This window comes from Dendropsophus ebraccatus, chromosome 4 (genome assembly GCF_027789765.1).
Source record: "Dendropsophus ebraccatus isolate aDenEbr1 chromosome 4, aDenEbr1.pat, whole genome shotgun sequence".
Taxonomy (NCBI): Eukaryota; Metazoa; Chordata; class Amphibia; order Anura; family Hylidae; genus Dendropsophus; species Dendropsophus ebraccatus.
The window spans coordinates 168,955,080-168,976,770 of NC_091457.1; the positions used below are offsets into that span (position 1 = coordinate 168,955,080).

The 21,691-nt window shown below is 50.9% G+C and overlaps 1 protein-coding gene across 5 annotated transcripts in view; it reads left to right on the forward strand.

Moving 5' to 3' along the window:
• The window catches only part of DPYD (dihydropyrimidine dehydrogenase), an 850,395-nt gene that overhangs the window by 16,404 nt on the left and 812,300 nt on the right, over window positions 1-21,691 (forward strand). The window contains exon 1 of one of the 5 annotated variants that reach the window (XM_069967720.1): window positions 8,422-8,470. The exons of the other annotated variants lie outside the window; for them this stretch is intronic. Within the exon in view, the coding sequence (XP_069823821.1) occupies window positions 8,468-8,470 (3 nt within the window). The 5' untranslated portion in view covers window positions 8,422-8,467. Of the gene's footprint in view, window positions 1-8,421; window positions 8,471-21,691 lie in introns of those variants that run through there. 5 annotated transcript variants of the gene reach the window in all.

Consider the following 21,691-nt stretch of genomic DNA (forward strand, 5'->3'; position numbering starts at 1 on the left):
GGTAGATGATGTAATGGTCGGACGCCGAGCGCATTACAAGCTGCACACTTTATCCACTAGGTTTCTAATTGGCCTGGAGTCTTAATCATCTGGCTGGGAGCTGCTCCCCGTATAATGTACGCTTCTAATCTCGCCTGATGCATTCTGGCTGTATTAATTTTACTTTATTAGCAATGAGGGCGGACAATCAGCAATGTGAGTGATGGTGGCGGCAGTAATCCATGGCCACGCTCCCATCCATAGGGCCGGGCCGCGCTCCCATCCATAGGGCCGGGCCGCGCTCCCATCCATAGGGCCGGGCCGCGCTCCCATCCATAGGGCCGGGCCGCGCTCCCATCCATAGGGCCGGGCCGCGCTCCCATCCATAGGGCCGGGCCGCGCTCCCATCCATAGGGCCGGGCCGCGCTCCCATCCATAGGGCCGGGCCGCGCTCCCATCCATAGGGCCAAGGCAAGCCAGACCGAGGGAAAGCCGCTCTGATCTACATGAGAAGACAGGGTGTGCAGGGCAGCAGGGATCACACTGTGCAACCACCTGACCCGTCCCTAGGATTGCATCTGCCTTCTGCGGACAATGACTGAACACTACAACTTGAGGGGGATGGGGGACATAATAATGAAGCTGTACTTACCTTCCCCTGCAGCACTGCCGCACCCTCACCGGCCTCCTGGATCTCCTGCTCCAGCAACATCATCACCTGGAGCGTGATCTGCCTGCTCAGTCAATCAGTCAGGGAGGGGACACCACCAATCACACCGAATAAAGCACCAACGTACAGTGCTGCTCCCATCAGTATACTGGGACATGACTGTCCGTCTGTACAGACAGCAGCACTCACAGAATGCACACAGTGTATACACTGCACATACAGCACACACACAACATCCACAGTACATGCACACAGCACAAACAATATACACAGCACACACAATGAACACAGTACATACACACAGCACATACACAAAATGCACAGTGTAGCTGTATACACTGCACACACACACAGTACATATACACAGCACTCAGAATGTACACAGCACACACAGTACATACACGGCACATACACAGAATGCACACAGTGTATACACTGCACACAGTACATACACTGCACACAGGGCAGACAGTACATACACTGCACACACAGCACACAGTACATACACTGCACACACAGCACACAGGGCACACAGTACATACACTGCACACACAGTACATACACTGCACACAGGGCACACAGTACATACACTGCACACACAGCACACAGTACATACACTGCACACAGGGCACACAGTACATACACAGCACACAGGGCACACAGTACATACACTGCACACACAGCACACAGGGCACACAGTACATACACTGCACACACAGCACACAGGGCACACAGTACATACACTGCACAACAGGACACAGTACATACACTGCACACACAGCACACAGGGCACACAGTGTATACACTGCACACACAGCACACAGTACATACACTGCACACAGGGCACACAGTACATACACTGCGCACACAGCACACAGGGCACACAGTGTATACACTGCGCACACAGCACACAGGGCACACAGTGTATACACTGCGCACACAGCACACTGGGCACACAGTACATACACTGGACACACAGCACACAGGGCACACAGTACATACACTGCACACACAGCACACAGGGCACACAGTACATACACTGCACACACAGTACATACACTGCACACACAGCACACAGGGCACACAGTGTATACACTGCACACACAGGGCACACAGTACATACACTGCACACACAGCACACTGGGCACACAGTACATACACTGCACACACAGCACACTGGGCACACAGTGTATACACTGCACACACAGCACACTGGGCACACAGTGTATACACTGCATACACAGCACACAGGGCACACAGTGTATACACTGCACACACAGCACACAGGGCACACAGTGTATACACTGCACACACAGCACACTGGGCACACAGTACATACACTGCACACACAGCACACTGGGCACACAGTACATACACAGCACACAGGGCACACAGTACATACACTGCACACACAGTACATACACTGCACACACAGCACACAGGGCACACAGTGTATACACTGCACACACAGGGCACACAGTACATACACTGCACACACAGGGCACACAGTACATACACTGCACACACAGGGCACACAGTACATACACTGCACACACTGCGCACACAGTACATACACTGCACACACAGCACACAGGGCACACAGTACATACACTGCACACACAGCACACTGGGCACACAGTACATACACTGCACACACAGCACACAGTACATACACTGCACACACAGCACACAGGGCACACAGTACATACACTGCACACACAGCACACAGTACATACACTGCACACACAGCACACAGGGCACACAGTACATACACTGCACACACAGCACACAGTACATACACTGCGCACACAGCACACAGGGCACACAGTGTATACACTGCACACAGGGCACACAGTGTATACACTGCACACAGGGCACACAGTACATACACTGCACACAGGGCACATAGTACATACACTGCACACACAGCACACAGTACATACACTGCACACACAGGGCACACAGTACATACACAGCACACAGGGCACACAGTACATACACTGCACACACAGCACACAGGGCACACAGTACATACACTGCACACACAGCACACAGTACATACACTGCACACAGTACATACACTGCACACAGCACACAGGGCACACAGTGTATACACTCCACACACTGCACACAGTACATACACTGCACACAGGGCACACAGTGTATACACTCCACACACTGCACACAGGGCACACAGTACATACACTGCACACAGGGCACACAGTACATACACTGCACACAGGGCATACAGTACATACACTGCGCACACAGCACACAGGGCACACAGTGTATACACTCCACACACTGCACACAGTACATACACTGCACACAGTGTATACACTCCACACACTGCACACAGTACATACACTGCACACAGGGCACACAGTACATACACTGCACACAGGGCACACAGTACATACACTGCACACACAGCACACAGGGCACACAGTGTATACACTGCACACACAGCACACAGTACATACACAGCACACAGGGCACACAGTACATACAGGGCACACAGTACATACACTGCACACAGGGCACACAGTACATACACTGCACACAGGGCACACAGTACATACACTGCACACAGGGCACACAGTACATACACTGCACACAGGGCACACAGTACATACACTGCACACAGGGCACACAGTACATACACTGCACACAGGGCACACAGTACATACACTGCACACAGGGCACACAGTACATACACTGCACACAGGGCACACAGTACATACACTGCACACAGGGCACACAGTACATACACTGCACACAGGGCACACAGTACATACACTGCACACAGGGCACACAGTACATACACTGCACACAGGGCACACAGTACATACACTGCACACAGGGCACACAGTACATACACTGCACACAGGGCACACAGTACATACACTGCACACAGGGCACACAGTACATACACTGCACACAGGGCACACAGTACATACACTGCACACAGGGCACACAGTACATACACTGCACACACGGCACACAGTACATACACTGCACACACGGCACACAGTACATACACTGCACACACGGCACACAGTACATACACTGCACACACGGCACACAGTACATACACTGCACACACGGCACACAGTACATACACTGCACACAGGGCACACAGTACATACACTGCACACACGGCACACAGTACATACACAGCACACAGTACATACACTGCACACAGGGCACACAGTGTATACACTCCACACACTGCACACAGTACATACACTGCACACAGGGCACACAGTACATACACTGCACACAGGGCACACAGTACATACACTGCACACACAGCACACAGTACATACACTGCACACACAGCACACAGTACATACACTGCACACAGGGCACACAGTACATACACTGCACACACGGCACACAGTACATACACAGCACACAGTACATACACTGCACACAGGGCACACAGTGTATACACTGCACACACTGCACACAGTACATACACTGCACACAGGGCACACAGTACATACACTGCACACAGGGCACACAGTACATACACTGCACACACAGCACACAGTACATACACTGCACACACAGCACACAGTACATACACTGCACACAGGGCACACAGTACATACACTGCACACACGGCACACAGTACATACACAGCACACAGTACATACACTGCACACAGGGCACACAGTGTATACACTCCACACACTGCACACAGTACATACACTGCACACAGGGCACACAGTACATACACTGCACACAGGGCACACAGTACATACACTGCACACACAGCACACAGTACATACACTGCACACACAGCACACAGTACATACACTGCACACAGGGCACACAGTACATACACTGCACACACGGCACACAGTACATACACAGCACACAGTACATACACTGCACACAGGGCACACAGTGTATACACTCCACACACTGCACACAGTACATACACTGCACACAGGGCACACAGTACATACACTGCACACAGGGCACACAGTACATACACTGCACACACGGCACACAGTACATACACTGCACACAGGGCACACAGTACATACACTGCACACAGGGCACACAGTACATACACTGCACACAGGGCACACAGTACATACACTGCACACAGGGCACACAGTACATACACTGCACACAGGGCACACAGTACATACACTGCACACAGGGCACACAGTACATACACTGCACACAGGGCACACAGTACATACACTGCACACAGGGCACACAGTACATACACTGCACACACAGCACACAGTACATACACTGCACACACAGCACACAGTACATACACTGCACACACAGCACACAGTACATACACTGCACACAGTACATACACTGCACACAGCACACAGGGCACACAGTACATACACAGCACACAGGGCACACAGTACATACACTGCACACACAGCACACAGTACATACACTGCACACAGGGCACACAGTACATACACTGCACACAGTACATACACTGCACACAGGGCACACAGTGTATACACTCCACACACTGCACACAGTACATACACTGCACACAGGACATACACTGCACACACAGCACACAGGGCACACAGTACATACACAGCACACAGGGCACACAGTACATACACTGCACACACAGCACACAGTACATACACTGCACACACAGCACACAGTACATACACTGCACACAGGGCACACAGTACATACACTGCACACACGGCACACAGTACATACACAGCACACAGTACATACACTGCACACAGGGCACACAGTGTATACACTCCACACACTGCACACAGTACATACACTGCACACAGGGCACACAGTACATACACTGCACACAGGGCACACAGTACATACACTGCACACACAGCACACAGTACATACACTGCACACACAGCACACAGTACATACACTGCACACAGGGCACACAGTACATACACTGCACACACGGCACACAGTACATACACAGCACACAGTACATACACTGCACACAGGGCACACAGTGTATACACTCCACACACTGCACACAGTACATACACTGCACACAGGGCACACAGTACATACACTGCACACAGGGCACACAGTACATACACTGCACACACGGCACACAGTACATACACTGCACACAGGGCACACAGTACATACACTGCACACAGGGCACACAGTACATACACTGCACACAGGGCACACAGTACATACACTGCACACAGGGCACACAGTACATACACTGCACACAGGGCACACAGTACATACACTGCACACAGGGCACACAGTACATACACTGCACACACAGCACACAGTACATACACTGCACACACAGCACACAGTACATACACTGCACACACAGCACACAGTACATACACTGCACACAGTACATACACTGCACACAGCACACAGGGCACACAGTACATACACAGCACACAGGGCACACAGTACATACACTGCACACACAGCACACAGTACATACACTGCACACAGGGCACACAGTACATACACTGCACACAGTACATACACTGCACACAGGGCACACAGTGTATACACTCCACACACTGCACACAGTACATACACTGCACACAGGACATACACTGCACACACAGCACACAGGGCACACAGTACATACACAGCACACAGGGCACACAGTACATACACTGCACACAGGGCACACAGTACATACACTGCACACAGGGCACACAGTACATACACTGCACACACAGCACACAGTACATACACTGCACACAGGGCACACAGTACATACACTGCACACACGGCACACAGTACATACACAGCACACAGTACATACACTGCACACAGGGCACACAGTGTATACACTCCACACACTGCACACAGTACATACACTGCACACAGGGCACACAGTACATACACTGCACACAGGGCACACAGTACATACACTGCACACACAGCACACAGGGCACACAGTACATACACTGCACACGCAGCACACAGTACATACACTGCACACACAGCACACAGGGCACACAGTACATACACTGCACACACTGCACACAGGCACAAAGTACATACACTGCACACAGGGCACACAGTACATACACTGCACACACAGCACACAGTACATACACAGCACACAGGGCACACAGTACATACACTGCGCACACAGTACATACACTGCACACAGGGCACACAGTACATACACTGCACACACAGCACACAGTACATACACTGCACACAGGGCACACAATACATACACTGCACACAGGGCACACAGTACATACACTGCACACACGGCACACAGTACATACACAGCACACAGTACATACACTGCACACAGGGCACACAGTGTATACACTCCACACACTGCACACAGTACATACACTGCACACAGGGCACACAGGGCACACAGTACATACACTGCACACGCAGCACACAGTACATACACTGCACACACAGTACATACACAGCACACAGGGCACACAGTACATACACTGCGCACACAGTACATACACTGCACACACAGCACACAGTACATACACAGCACACAGGGCACACAGTACATACACTGCACACACAGCACACAGTACATACACTGCACACAGGGCACACAGTACATACACTGCACACAGGGCACACAGTACATACACTGCACACAGGGCACACAGTACATACACTGCACACACGGCACACAGTACATACACAGCACACAGTACATACACTGCACACAGGGCACACAGTGTATACACTCCACACACTGCACACAGTACATACACTGCACACAGGGCACACAGGGCACACAGTACATACACTGCACACGCAGCACACAGTACATACACTGCACACACAGCACACAGGGCACACAGTACATACACTGCACACAGGCACACAGTACATACACTGCACACAGGGCACACAGTACATACACTGCACACACAGCACACAGTACATACACAGGGCACACAGTACATACACTGCGCACACAGTACATACACTGCACACACAGCACACAGTACATACACAGCACACAGGGCACACAGTACATACACTGCACACACAGCACACAGTACATACACAGCACACAGGGCACACAGTACATACACTGCGCACACAGTACATACACTGCACACACAGCACACAGTACATACACAGCACACAGGGCACACAGTACATACACTGCGCACACAGTACATACACTGCACACACAGCACACAGTACATACACAGCACACACGGCACACAGTACATACACTGCACACACAGCACACAGTACATACACTGCGCACACAGGGCACACAGTACATACACTGCACACACAGCACACAGTACATACACTGCACACAGGGCACACAGTACATACACTGCGCACACAGCACACAGGGCACACAGTGTATACACTGCGCACACAGCACACAGGGCACACAGTGTATACACTGCGCACACAGCACACTGGGCACACAGTACATACACTGCACACACAGCACACAGGGCACACAGTACATACACTGCACACAGGGCACACAGTACATACACTGCACACACAGCACACATGGCACACAGTACATACACTGCACACACAGCACACAGTACATACACTGCACACACAGCACACAGTACATACACTGCACACACAGCACACAGTACATACACTGCACACACATAGCAGAGACTGCACTGATAATAGCCGCTCTGCATTATGGACTCCCTACTTCTTGGAATTTAAGGACCTTTAGTGACATCATCGAAGGTCCTTGAATGCCAGGAAGTACAGACCATGATCTCCTAGGTCCTCAAGTTACAGGATAGAGTAACAGAAGGAGGAGGAAGGAAAGCTTCTGGAGAAGGAGAGACTCCCTCCCTAATGGTAATAGATCCCTAGGGACTGTCTGTCTGTCCATCTGTCTGTCTGTTCAGTAAAAGCAATTCCCCTTTCTCTTCTCTAGTTCCTAGTTCCTTAGACCATGTTCACACAGTGTATTTGTGCAGTTTAGTCACTTTAATTGCTCATGTTCTATATGGTCTCTGATACTATTTCCTGTCTTTTTAAAAAAATAATAATTTATTTTGTCATTGTGGGAGGACATATTGGGGACACTGGAACCAATAACAAGTTTTGGGTAGAGTTACCCCCCCCCCCCCCGCACGCTGAGCTGTACGGAGAGGGGGGTCATTCTCTTACCTTCATCCTCAGCAATCATCATTTCGATGTAATACACATTTAACTGAACATTTGTAATTTTGTGCGCTGTGGGTGGGAGTACCACCCCATCCGGCCCTCCCTGAGTATAGAGGTGGTGCGCTGTGGGCGGGAGTACCACCCCATCCGGCCCTCCCTGAGTATAGAGGTGGTGCGCTGTGGGCGGTACCCCATCCGGCCCTCCCTGAGTATAGAGGTGGTGCACTGTGGGCGGGAGTACCACCCCATCCGGCCCTCCGTGAGTATAGAGGTGGTGCGCTGTGGGCGGGAGTACCACCCCATCCGGCCCTCCCTGAGTATAGAGGTGGTGCGCTGCAGTAACGTTACCCCGGCACTCATCACAGCAGAGCTCCAGACGCATTTTCATGAGGAGGGGAGGGGAGAATCAGTAGTCCCGCCCCCAGCGCACCACAACTTCTAATTTTACATATTAATTAAAACAAAAATTTATTAAAAAGTGTCCTCATACCCGGCGTCCTGTGGACTACGGGAACATAGCAGCACATTACCCTCCTCTAACCGGCTCTCCGTACGCTCCTCTAACCGGCTCTCCGTACGCTCCTCTAACCGGCTCTCCGTACGCTCCTCTAACCGGCTCTCCGTACGCTCCTCTAACCGGCTCTCCGTACGCTCCTCTAACCGGCTCTCCGTACGCTCCTCTAACCGGCTCTCCGTGCGCTCCTCTAACTGGCTCTCCGTGCGCTCCTCTAACCGGCTCTCCGTGCGCTCCTCTAACCGGCTCTCCGTGCGCTCCTCTAACCGGCTCTCCGTGCGCTCCTCTAACCGGCTCTCCGTACGCTCCTCTAACCGGCTCTCCGTACGCTCCTCCAACCGGCTCTCCGTGCGCTCCTCTAACCGGCTCTCCGTGCGCTCCTCTAACCGGCTCTCCGTGCGCTCCTCTAACCGGCTCTCCGTGCGCTCCTCTAACCGGCTCTCCGTGCGCTCCTCTAACCGGCTCTCCGTGCGCTCCTCTAACCGGCTCTCCGTGCGCTCCTCTAACCGGCTCTCCGTGCGCTCCTCTAACCGGCTCTCCGTGCGCTCCTCTAACCGGCTCTCCGTACGCTCCTCTAACCGGCTCTCCGTACGCTCCTCTAACCGGCTCTCCGTGCGCTCCTCTAACCGGCTCTCCGTGCGCTCCTCTAACCGGCTCTCCGTACGCTCCTCTAACCGGCTCTCCGTACGCTCCTCTAACCGGCTCTCTATACTGGAGAACTGACCGGCGGCTTTTACCTTGGATGGGCCGGAGCTGATTGAGGATCTTTTCCAGCACTTTCCACTGTTCTGTGTTATACTGTCTCACGGCTGACCGTCTGGTCTTGACTGTCCTGGACTTCTGCAGTTCTGTGCGGATTATAGTGAGGTGCTCTCTGTGCTTGTTTCCACTGGACTGATGGAGGCTCAGTCTCTATTATTCAGTCCTGTTTAGATTGGATTGTCGCTGAGGCTGGTGGGAGCTCTAAGCTGCTCGGCCTCTGCCAGAACCTCCTGTCCCTCCCGTCCCTCCCGTCCCTCCCGCCTATCTCGTCCCTTCCGTCTCTCCCGCCTATCCCGTCCCTTCCGTCTCTCCCGTCCCTTCCGTCTCTCCCGTCCCTCTGGTCCCTTCCGTCTCTCCCGTCCCTCTGGTCCCTTCCGTCTCTCCCGTCCCTCGGGTCCCTTCCGTCTCTCCCGTCCCTCGGGTCCCTTCCGTCTCTCCCGTCCCTCGGGTCCCTTCCGTCTCTCCCGTCCCTCGGGTCCCTTCCGTCTCTCCCGTCCCTCCGGTCCCTTCCGTCTCTCCCGTCCCTCGGGTCCCTTCCGTCTCTCCCGTCCCTCGGGTCCCTTCCGTCTCTCCCGTCCCTCGCGTCCCTTCCGTCTCTCCCGTCCCTCGGGTCCCTTCCGTCTCTCCCGTCCCTCGGGTCCCTTCCGTCTCTCCCGTCCCTCGCGTCCCTTCCGTCTCTCCCGTCCCTCGGGTCCCTTCCGTCTCTCCCGTCCCTCGGGTCCCTTCCGTCTCTCCCGTCCCTCGGGTCCCTTCCGTCTCTCCCGTCCCTCGGGTCCCTTCCGTCTCTCCCGTCCCTCGGGTCCCTTCCGTCTCTCCCGTCCCTCGGGTCCCTTCCGTCTCTCCCGTCCCTCGGGTCCCTTCCGTCTCTCCCGTCCCTCGGGTCCCTTCCGTCTCTCCCGTCCCTCGGGTCCCTTCCGTCTCTCCCGTCCCTCGGGTCCCTTCCGTCTCTCCCGTCCCTCGGGTCCCTTCCGTCTCTCCCGTCCCTCGGGTCCCTTCCGTCTCTCCCGTCCCTCGGGTCCCTTCCGTCTCTCCCGTCCCTCGGGTCCCTTCCGTCTCTCCCGTCCCTCGGGTCCCTTCCGTCTCTCCCGTCCCTCGGGTCCCTTCCGTCTCTCCCGTCCCTCGGGTCCCTTCCGTCTCTCCCGTCCCTCGGGTCCCTTCCGTCTCTCCCGTCCCTCGGGTCCCTTCCGTCTCTCCCGTCCCTCGGGTCCCTTCCGTCTCTCCCGTCCCTCGGGTCCCTTCCGTCTCTCCCGTCCCTCGGGTCCCTTCCGTCTCTCCCGTCCCTCCGGTCCCTTCCGTCTCTCCCGTCCCTCCGGTCCCTCCAGCTTTCCTGGGTATCTGACAGCGGCTACAGATGGAAAATTCTGCAAATCAGTGATTTTTATTTTGGAGAATGAATGGAGAATCGGATGGTTATAGTTGGGCTTATCTGCGGTCGGCAGGGAGGCCACCAGAAGTTTGACTTCTCCCCGCCGCTCTCCATATTATTATTGGCAATCTCCGGCAGATAGTGGGACTAATCCCCCCGGCAGCGGATAGACAGCCATTGTGCCCCGCGCCCCCCTTACAATCGGCAGAATTAGATTTGGCTCCTTTAAGAGACGTGCGGCTTCACCTGCTGGAGCTCCGGACTCTTCTACTACATGAGATAATCCACAAACCTCTTCAGGCTCAAGATTCCCGGGAAGATTTATTCAGATTTATGCAAAAAATAATTAATCTGTTTAGGAGGGAAATCCCGCACCATGTGATGTGTGATGTCACTGTGTAGGAGAGATCCCCGTGTACATTGCTGGACGTGGTGATACTGTAGATAAAGAAAGACAGAGGGCTGGGGGTGTGGGGTGATAACTGTTACTTTACGGCCGAACAACAGGGGGGCGGGGGAGGGGGTAGACATGGGGCGCACCTGCAGATCATTGTGAAAGGGAACATGTCTGTGTGCATTATCCATGTGACGTCACTGTGTGTATTATCCCCCCTGTACTGTGACATCACTGTGTGTATTATCCCTGTACTGTGACATCACTGTGTGTATTATCCCCCCTGTACTGTGACATCACTGTGTGTATTATCCCTGTACTGTGACATCACTGTGTGTATTATCCCCCCTGTACTGTGACATCACTGTGTGTATTATCCCTGTACTGTGACATCACTGTGTGTATTATCCCCCCTGTACTGTGACATCACTGTGTGTATTATCCCCCCTGTACTGTGACATCACTGTGTGTATTATCCCTGTACTGTGACATCACTGTGTGTATTATCCCCCCTGTACTGTGACATCACTGTGTGTATTATCCCCCCTGTACTGTGACATCACTGTGTGTATTATCCCTGTACTGTGACATCACTGTGTGTATTATCCCCCTGTACTGTGACATCACTGTGTGTATTATCCCCCCTGTACTGTGACATCACTGTGTGTATTATCCCCCCCTGTACTGTGACATCACTGTGTATTATCCCTGTACTGTAACATCACTGTGTGTATTATCCCTGTACTGTGACATCACTGTGTGTATTATCCCCCCTGTACTGTGACATCACTGTGTGTATTATCCCCCCTGTACTGTGACATCACTGTGTGTATTATCCCCCCTGTACTGTGACATCACTGTGTGTATTATCCCTGTACTGTGACATCACTGTGTGTATTATCCCCCTGTACTGTGACATCACTGTGTGTATTATCCCCCCTGTACTGTGACATCACTGTGTGTATTATCCCTGTACTGTGACATCACTGTGTATTATCCCTGTACTGTGACATCACTGTGTGTATTATCCCCCTGTACTGTGACATCACTGTGTGTATTATCCCCCCTGTACTGTGACATCACTGTGTGTATTATCCCTGTACTGTGACATCACTGTGTATTATCTCTGTACTGTGACATCACTGTGTGTATTATCCCTGTACTGTGACATCACTGTGTGTATTATCCCCCCTGTACTGTGACATCACTGTGTGTATTATCCCCCCTGTACTGTGACATCACTGTGTGTATTATCCCTGTACTGTGACATCACTGTGTGTATTATCCCCCCTGTACTGTGACATCACTGTGTGTATTATCCCCCCTGTACTGTGACATCACTGTGTGTATTATCCCTGTACTGTGACATCACTGTGTGTATTATCCCCCTGTACTGTGACATCACTGTGTGTATTATCCCCCCTGTACTGTGACATCACTGTGTGTATTATCCCCCCCTGTACTGTGACATCACTGTGTATTATCCCTGTACTGTGACATCACTGTGTGTATTATCCCTGTACTGTGACATCACTGTGTGTATTATCCCCCCTGTACTGTGACATCACTGTGTGTATTATCCCCCCTGTACTGTGACATCACTGTGTGTATTATCCCCCCTGTACTGTGACATCACTGTGTGTATTATCCCTGTACTGTGACATCACTGTGTGTATTATCCCCCTGTACTGTGACATCACTGTGTGTATTATCCCCCCTGTACTGTGACATCACTGTGTGTATTATCCCTGTACTGTGACATCACTGTGTATTATCCCTGTACTGTGACATCACTGTGTGTATTATCCCCCTGTACTGTGACATCACTGTGTGTATTATCCCCCCTGTACTGTGACATCACTGTGTGTATTATCCCTGTACTGTGACATCACTGTGTATTATCTCTGTACTGTGACATCACTGTGTGTATTATCCCCCCTGTACTGTGACATCACTGTGTGTATTATCCCTGTACTGTGACATCACTGTGTATTATCCCTGTACTGTGACATCACTGTGTGTATTATCCCTGTACTGTGACATCACTGTGTGTATTATCCCTGTACTGTGACATCACTGTGTATTATCCCCCCTGTACTGTGACATCACTGTGTATTATCCCTGTACTGTGACATCACTGTGTGTATTATCCCTGTACTGTGACATCACTGTGTGTATTATCCCCCCTGTACTGTGACATCACTGTGTGTATTATCCCTGTACTGTGACATCACTGTGTAGTATCCCCCCTGTACTGTGACATCACTGTGTGTATTATCCCTGTACTGTGTCATCACTGTGTGTATTATCCCTGTACTGTGTCATCACTGTGTGTATTATCCCTGTACTGTGACATCACTGTGTGTATTATCCTTGTACTGTGACATCACTGTGTATTATCCCTGTACTGTGACATCACTGTGTGTATTATCCCCCCTGTACTGTGACATCACTGTGTGTATTATCCCTGTACTGTGACATCACTGTGTATTATCCCTGTACTGTGACATCACTGTGTGTATTATCCCCCCTGTACTGTGAGATCACTGTGTGTATTATCCCTGTACTGTGACATCACTGTGTGTATTATCCCTGTACTGTGACATCACTGTGTGTATTATCCCCCCTGTACTGTGACATCACTGTGTATTATCCCTGTACTGTGACATCACTGTGTGTATTATCCCCCCTGTACTGTGACATCACTGTGTATTATCCCTGTACTGTGACATCACTGTGTGTATTATCCCTGTACTGTGACATCACTGTGTAGTATCCCCCCTGTACTGTGACATCACTGTGTGTATTATCCCCCCTGTACTGTGACATCACTGTGTGTATTATCCCTGTACTGTGACATCACTGTGTAGTATCCCCCCTGTACTGTGACATCACTGTGTGTATTATCCCTGTACTGTGTCATCACTGTGTGTATTATCCCTGTACTGTGTCATCACTGTGTGTATTATCCCTGTACTGTGACATCACTGTGTGTATTATCCTTGTACTGTGACATCACTGTGTGTATTATCCTTGTACTGTGACATCACTGTGTATTATCCCTGTACTGTGACATCACTGTGTGTATTATCCCCCCTGTACTGTGACATCACTGTGTGTATTATCCCCCCGTACTGTGACATCACTGTGTGTATTATCCCTGTACTGTGACATCACTGTGTGTATTACACCTGTACTGTGACATCACTGTGTGTATTATCCCTGTACTGTGACATCACTGTGTATTATCCCTGTACTGTGACATCACTGTGTGTATTATCCCCCCTGTACTGGTACATCACTGTGTGTAGTATCCCTGTACTGTGACATCACTGTGTGTATTATTCCCCCCGGACCGTGACATCACTGTGTGTATTATCCCTGTACTGTGACATCACTGTGTGTATTATCTCTGTACTGTGACATCACTGTGTATTATCCCTGTACTGTGACATCACTGTGTGTATTATCTCTGTACTGTGACATCACTGTGTATTATCCCTGTACTGTGACATCACTGTGTGTATTATCCCTGTACTGTGACATCACTGTGTGTATTATCCCTGTACTGTGACATCACTGTGTGTATTATCCCCCCTGTACTGTGACATCACTGTGTGTATTATCCCTGTACTGTGACATCACTGTGTGTATTATCCCCCCTGTACTGTGACATCACTGTGTGTATTATCCCCCCTGTACTGTGACATCACTGTGTGTATTATCCCCCCTGTACTATGACATCACTGTGTGTATTATCCCCCCTGTACTGTGACATCACTGTGTGTATTATCCCCCCTGTACTGTGACATCACTGTGTGTATTATCCCCCCTGTACTGTGACATCACTGTGTGTATTATCCCTGTACTGTGACATCACTGTGTGTATTATCCCCCCTGTACTGTGACATCACTGTGTGTATTATCCCCCCTGTACTGTGACATCACTGTGTGTATTATCCCCCCTGTACTGTGACATCACTGTGTGTATTATCCCCCCTGTACTGTGACATCACTGTGTGTATTATCCCCCCTGTACTGTGACATCACTGTGTGTATTATCCCCCCTGTACTGTGACATCACTGTGTGTATTATCCCCCCTGTACTGTGACATCACTGTGTGTATTATCCCCCCTGTACTGTGACATCACTGTGTGTATTATCCCCCCTGTACTGTGACATCACTTTGCTCATTACACTACTGTTAGTGTGACCTTCCTTCTTGCGCCCCCATGTCTCCTCCTCCGATCACCTAGTAGCAGAGCCCCCCTTTAGTATTAGGATTCCTGGGGTTAGGCGGCCGTTGTGGAGCCTTTGGCCGTTATCCTTCATTACACCATTGTTTAATGTGCTGTTGTAGAATAAGAATGATGTAGTAGGCAATAAAATAGATGGGGGGATATTTTGTAGGTGCCAGGAGAGCCATTAGGAGGTAAGTGATGTAGTGTTTGATGGAGAGCGATGCAGAGGTATAATAACCCAGCGCGCCGGTATAATAACCCAGCGCACCGGTATAATAACCCAGCGCGCAGGCATATTTCCTGGTCATACTGGATGTTTTGCTCATTTAGCGCTCTGCTCTTGGCACTTATCTGGCTTCAGGGAAATCATGGCGTGTAAGTAGGTCTCCATATTGAGTCCTGTTCCACATTACATATTAACAGATGTAACTTGCCGCCACTCGGGGGACGGCAGATGCATTACCTCCCCATGCTTTCATCATCCCCCCACTCCTCAAGGGGTTAAATATTTTACATTTTTTAATGTTTAATAGATATTTGTTTTCACTGCGGATTTCTTCTTCTTCTTCCCGGATTTGATTTCCCTTAAGGCAGATAAATGTAGGAAGAGAATTGCAGAACCAGAAAACATCTCGTCCAGGAACCTTTTAAGGATTCATGAAGCAAACATCGCGTCCGCCGCGTCCGCCGCGTCCGCCGCGTCATTGGTGGATATTTCAGTGTTTGCTCGTGATATAGCGGGATGTTTACTTAGAGGAGTAGAATCGATATTCTAGTGGCGAGTCCTGAGGTGTTCTGTATCAGCGGAGACCTTGGGGCTCAGTCACACGCTGCGTTTCCACCACAAAGAGACAGAGGATTGCCGATTCTGTAACCTTTGTGTGTCCGTCCTGCGATCCTGCAGCAATGTGCTGGGAAACCCTCCGCAAGGTGTCACGCAGGTCTCTGCACTGTCTGGATAGAGCTGTAATTCTCGGTTCACACTGCGTTTCTGCAGCCTGTTTAACGTAAAAGTTTTAGGGGGGGGGGACTGATAAAAAAACAGATGTAATTGTGCGCAATCCATTTAGATCAGTTTTCCTATTGACTTTTATTATAAAAAAGATGAAATCGGAAATGTAATCATTTATTAAGTTAACACAGTGACCATTAAGTGACCATTAAAAATGACTGGGAAAACGCAGCGTGAACCCGTCCTGACACAACCTGCATGTCGCGTGCTACACTTCATTTCCGTATCTTTTTATTACCTACGTGTAGCGGAAACGTGTTCTTGTCAAGAAGAGAAAACCACGTAATGCTGTCGGGACAGTGAGGTGGGAGTCAGGACTGTCAGCAAATCCGTAAAATGCACCGATTCCAACTCTAAACCGTAAATGACCTGTATTATCACGCTTGTAAACTGTATTAGATGTGTAGTACATACAGTGCTATATTTTTCTTGTATATACAAGTGTGGTGTGGATTTTAATCAGTCCCCACTCATTCTTTCCATGCTATAGTGCACCTCGGGAAATGTGTATCAGGCCAATGCCCAGACTGATGCCGTGCTTCATGGCTACATCTGTAAGTCGCTATATGCCTGATAAATTGTAGCCCCCTGTTGGAGGTATATGTTGATAGTAGAGATGAGCGGGATTCACACCTGGTAGAGTCCAATCGTTCGGCAGTCGTCGATGGCTAACGCAGTTGGATGAATTCCTTGAAAACATGGATACAACTATAGGCCATAGGCTGTGTGCAGGACTCCCTAGGGCTGCATCTAACTTAGTCAGCCACCAGTACTCTATTCCTGAGTGATCGGACTCCAGCATGCTCCAGTCACACTCATCTCTAGTTGATAATGTTCTGTAGTCAATGAGGGAGATTTATGAAAGGGTGTAAATATACACCTGGTGTAAACTGCCCTCGGCAACCAATCACAGCTCAGCTTTCAACTCTGGTAAAATTTAAGAGGAGCTATGATTGGTTGCTTTGGGCAGTTTACACCAGGTGTATATTTACACCCTTTAATAAATCTCCCCCAATGTGTCCATCCTTATCTTTCTCTGAATTTATTGATTGAGCTCCAGTAACCAACTCATGACATACATTGGGATATGCTGAGCCAAGAGAAAGGTAAATAGGGACACATTATAACTGAGCAGAGAGGGGATGGACATTGATGTGATGTACATGTGACTGTACTCTCCAGCAGACTTTGTGTTCCACCAGTATGAGATATAAGATTTAGTCTATAGTATTGGTGTGTATGGGCTGACTGATGGGAATGGGCACCACAAGTGTAAGTGAAACAACCTCCTAACCCTGGGTGATGGAATAGAATGCTCTGTACAGTTATATACTCTATTCTTGCTTTGCTAATCCTAGAACTTTCCCTTCTCTCCAGTCTATTGGTTTGACCATTTCGGAAGCAGTTGCTCCTTTTCTGAGCGTCCTCCCTCCGTTCTGCAGCACTTGCATATTTGCCGCTCTCGGTTTCTGAGCTGCTCCGGCTCTACATTCCCCTCCACTCTCGGCTGAATCCTTTTTTGTTGGTTTTCTCTGCGATCACCTTGAAGTTTAGCCTTTGACTTGGCCTTGAGATGTTTGTTAGTGCGGTATGAAAGCTCGCCGCCTGTACAAGGTAACATCAATAAATGAGGAGAAATGTAAAGAATGTTGTGGCAAAAAGAAAAAGCTTTGTGACTGATTTGACAAGTGCTAAATACAATTTCAGCGGCTTCTGTAGAACGCACCGCCGCGGCTTTGTCACTTAGTTTTATTTTTTTGTCTAAACACTTACAATAAAATAGAATTAACCCTGTGTTTGATGGCAATGTAACAATAACAAAATGTCCATGTTATCACAACGCTAAAGGTGATTGGCGCCCACATACTCCGTAACAATGGGAGACGACCTTCTCACCTGGCCCCCGCCTGTCGGACATACGGAACCGCTGCCGTATTATTAGGTCTCCATACCACAATAGCTTCTCATACCAGAACTGTAAAAAAATAACGGGAATACTATTTCCATACATCAGATCTGTATTCAGGTCTTCTCTTCAAATGCTTCTATGAAAGTTCGCTTTCTCCCTGCTCTGTACCTGACATCCAACAAAAACCTGGATACCGCCACTGATGGGTGTGTGTGGGGGTGGGGGGGCCTCTTCCATTTGGAGGAGTCTCTGGTTAAGGGATTCAGATCAACTAAGTGACCCTAGAGTGGAAGATGCCCAGAACAGTGGGTATCCAGCCACCGGGTGTCCCTACCACTGACGGGAGTGTGAACAGCTGCCAGGGAGGAGTGTGCAGGTAAGGGGCAGGGTCTTTGGAGACAATAACCAGGTAATAGGGGAATACAATTACTTTTCCTGACACTCTGGCTGAAAGTATAATGAGTGAAAAGATCAGAAAAAAATGAAAGCTGGGCCTGGGGAACTTGGTAACAGTCTCTACACTTTTAGTGCCATCCTCTACCAGATTAAGCTTTAATTTAGGGGGAATATTAGTTGCTCCTTGGAGACTAGTGTTTTTGCACACAGTGCCCTTTAATGAGCTGGGGGTCTGGTTGTAGTGCCCACTGGCTGGGGGTCTGGTTGTAGTGCCCACTAGCTGGGGGTCTGGTTGTAGTGCCCACTAGCTGGGGGTCTGGTTGTAGTGCCCACTAGCTGGGGGTCTGGTTGTAGTGCCCACTGGCTGGGGGTCTGGTTGTAGTGCCCACTAGCTGGGGGTCTGGTTGCAGTGCCCACTAGCTGGGGGTCTGGTTGTAGTGCCCACTAGCTGGGGGTCTGGTTGTAGTGCCCACTAGCTGGGGGTCTGGTTGTAGTGCCCACTAGCTGGGGGTCTGGTTGTAGTGCCCACTGGCTGGGGGTCTGGTTGTAGTGCCCACTGGCTGGGGGTCTGGTTGTAGTGCCCACTAGCTGGGGGTCTGGTTGTAGTGCCCACTAGCTGGGGGTCTGGTTGTAGTGCCCACTAGCTGGGGGTCTGGTTGTAGTGCCCACTGGCTGGGGGTCTGGTTGTAGTGCCCACTAGCTGGGGGTCTGGTTGTAGTGCCCACTGGCTGGGGGTCTGGTTGTAGTGCCCACTAGCTGGGGGTCTGGTTGTAGTGCCCACTAGCTGGGGGTCTGGTTGTAGTGCCCACTGGTTGGGGTCTGGTTGTAGTGCCCACTAGCTGGGGGTCTGGTTGTAGTGCCCACTAGCTGGGGGTCTGGTTGTAGTGCCCACTAGCTGGATGTTATGGGGTCACGGCTTTTGTCGCAGGCCGGAGTGGCTTGTTAGCTGTTTCCAGAGTCTCACAAACACTTTTACCAAATCCAGTTGTCCCCATCGTGCAGTGTGTTGGCAAAGGACATTTATCGCCGAGTCATAAAACAGATGAATTTTACTGAACCGTTCTCGGGAGACAATCCAGTACAATATCGACCTCTTGTCCACTAGGTGCAAAGGACTTGTTAGCCTGAGAGTTGGTCAGTTTGGTCACTTTCCCTTTTAAATAGACTTCTGCTAGTAGCGGATAAACAGAAGACTTGGATTTGTAGGAATTGGAATGGGAACGGCTTTGCTTAAACTGTAGAAAGGCTTTAGAGAGATGGGCGACTACTCTGTCCGAGGACTCTGCTGGCGAGGACCTGCACAGGCGAGGACTCTGCTGGCGAGGACCTGCACAGGCGAGGATTCTGCTGGCGAGGACCTGCACAGGCGAGGATTCTGCTGGCGAGGACCTGCACAGGCGAGGACTCTGCTGGCGAGGACCTGCACAGGCGAGGATTCTGCTGGCGAGGACCTGCACAGGCGAGGATTCTGCTGGCGAGGACCTGCACAGGCGAGGACTCTGCTGGCGAGGATTCTGCTGGCGAGGACCTGCACAGGCGAGGATTCTGCTGGCGAGGACCAGCACAGGCAAGGATTCTGCTGGCGAGGACCTGCACAGGCGAGGACTCTGCTGGCGAGGACCTGCACAGGCGAGGACTCTGCTGGCGAGGACCTGCACAGGCGAGGATTCTGCTGGCGAGGACCTGCACAGGCGAGGACTCTGCTGGCGAGGACCTGCACAGGCGAGGACCTGCACAGGCGAGGACCTGCACAGGCGAGGATTCTGCTGGCGAGGACCTGCACAGGCGAGGATTCTGCTGGCGAGGATTCTGCTGGCGAGGACCTGCACAGGTGAGGATTCTGCTGGCGAGGACCTGCACAGGCGAGGATTCTGCTGGCGAGGACCTGCACAGGTGAGGATTCTGCTGGCAAAGACTCTGCTGGCGAGGATTCTGCTGGCGAGGACCTGCACAGATGAGGATTCTGCTGGCGAGGACCTGCACAGGCGAGGATTCTGCTGGCGAGGACCTGCACAGGCGAGGATTCTGCTGGCGAGGACCTGCACAGGCGAGGATTCTGCTGGCGAGGACCTGCACAGGTTGGCTTGCTGTACATTGATGGATGAGAGAGACAACTGTGCGCACAGGGAGCTCTGCTACTTAAACCCATGGGGCAAATGCAACAGCACGACCATCGCCATGGAAGCCGAATGTGCAAATAGCACAGTGATTCAGCAAAAGATCATTATTAACTCTTGCATAAGAGACATCAGTGCATTCTTGCAGTCAATGAATGGAACATGTTAAGGTGCACAACTGCTGCTCTACAATATCC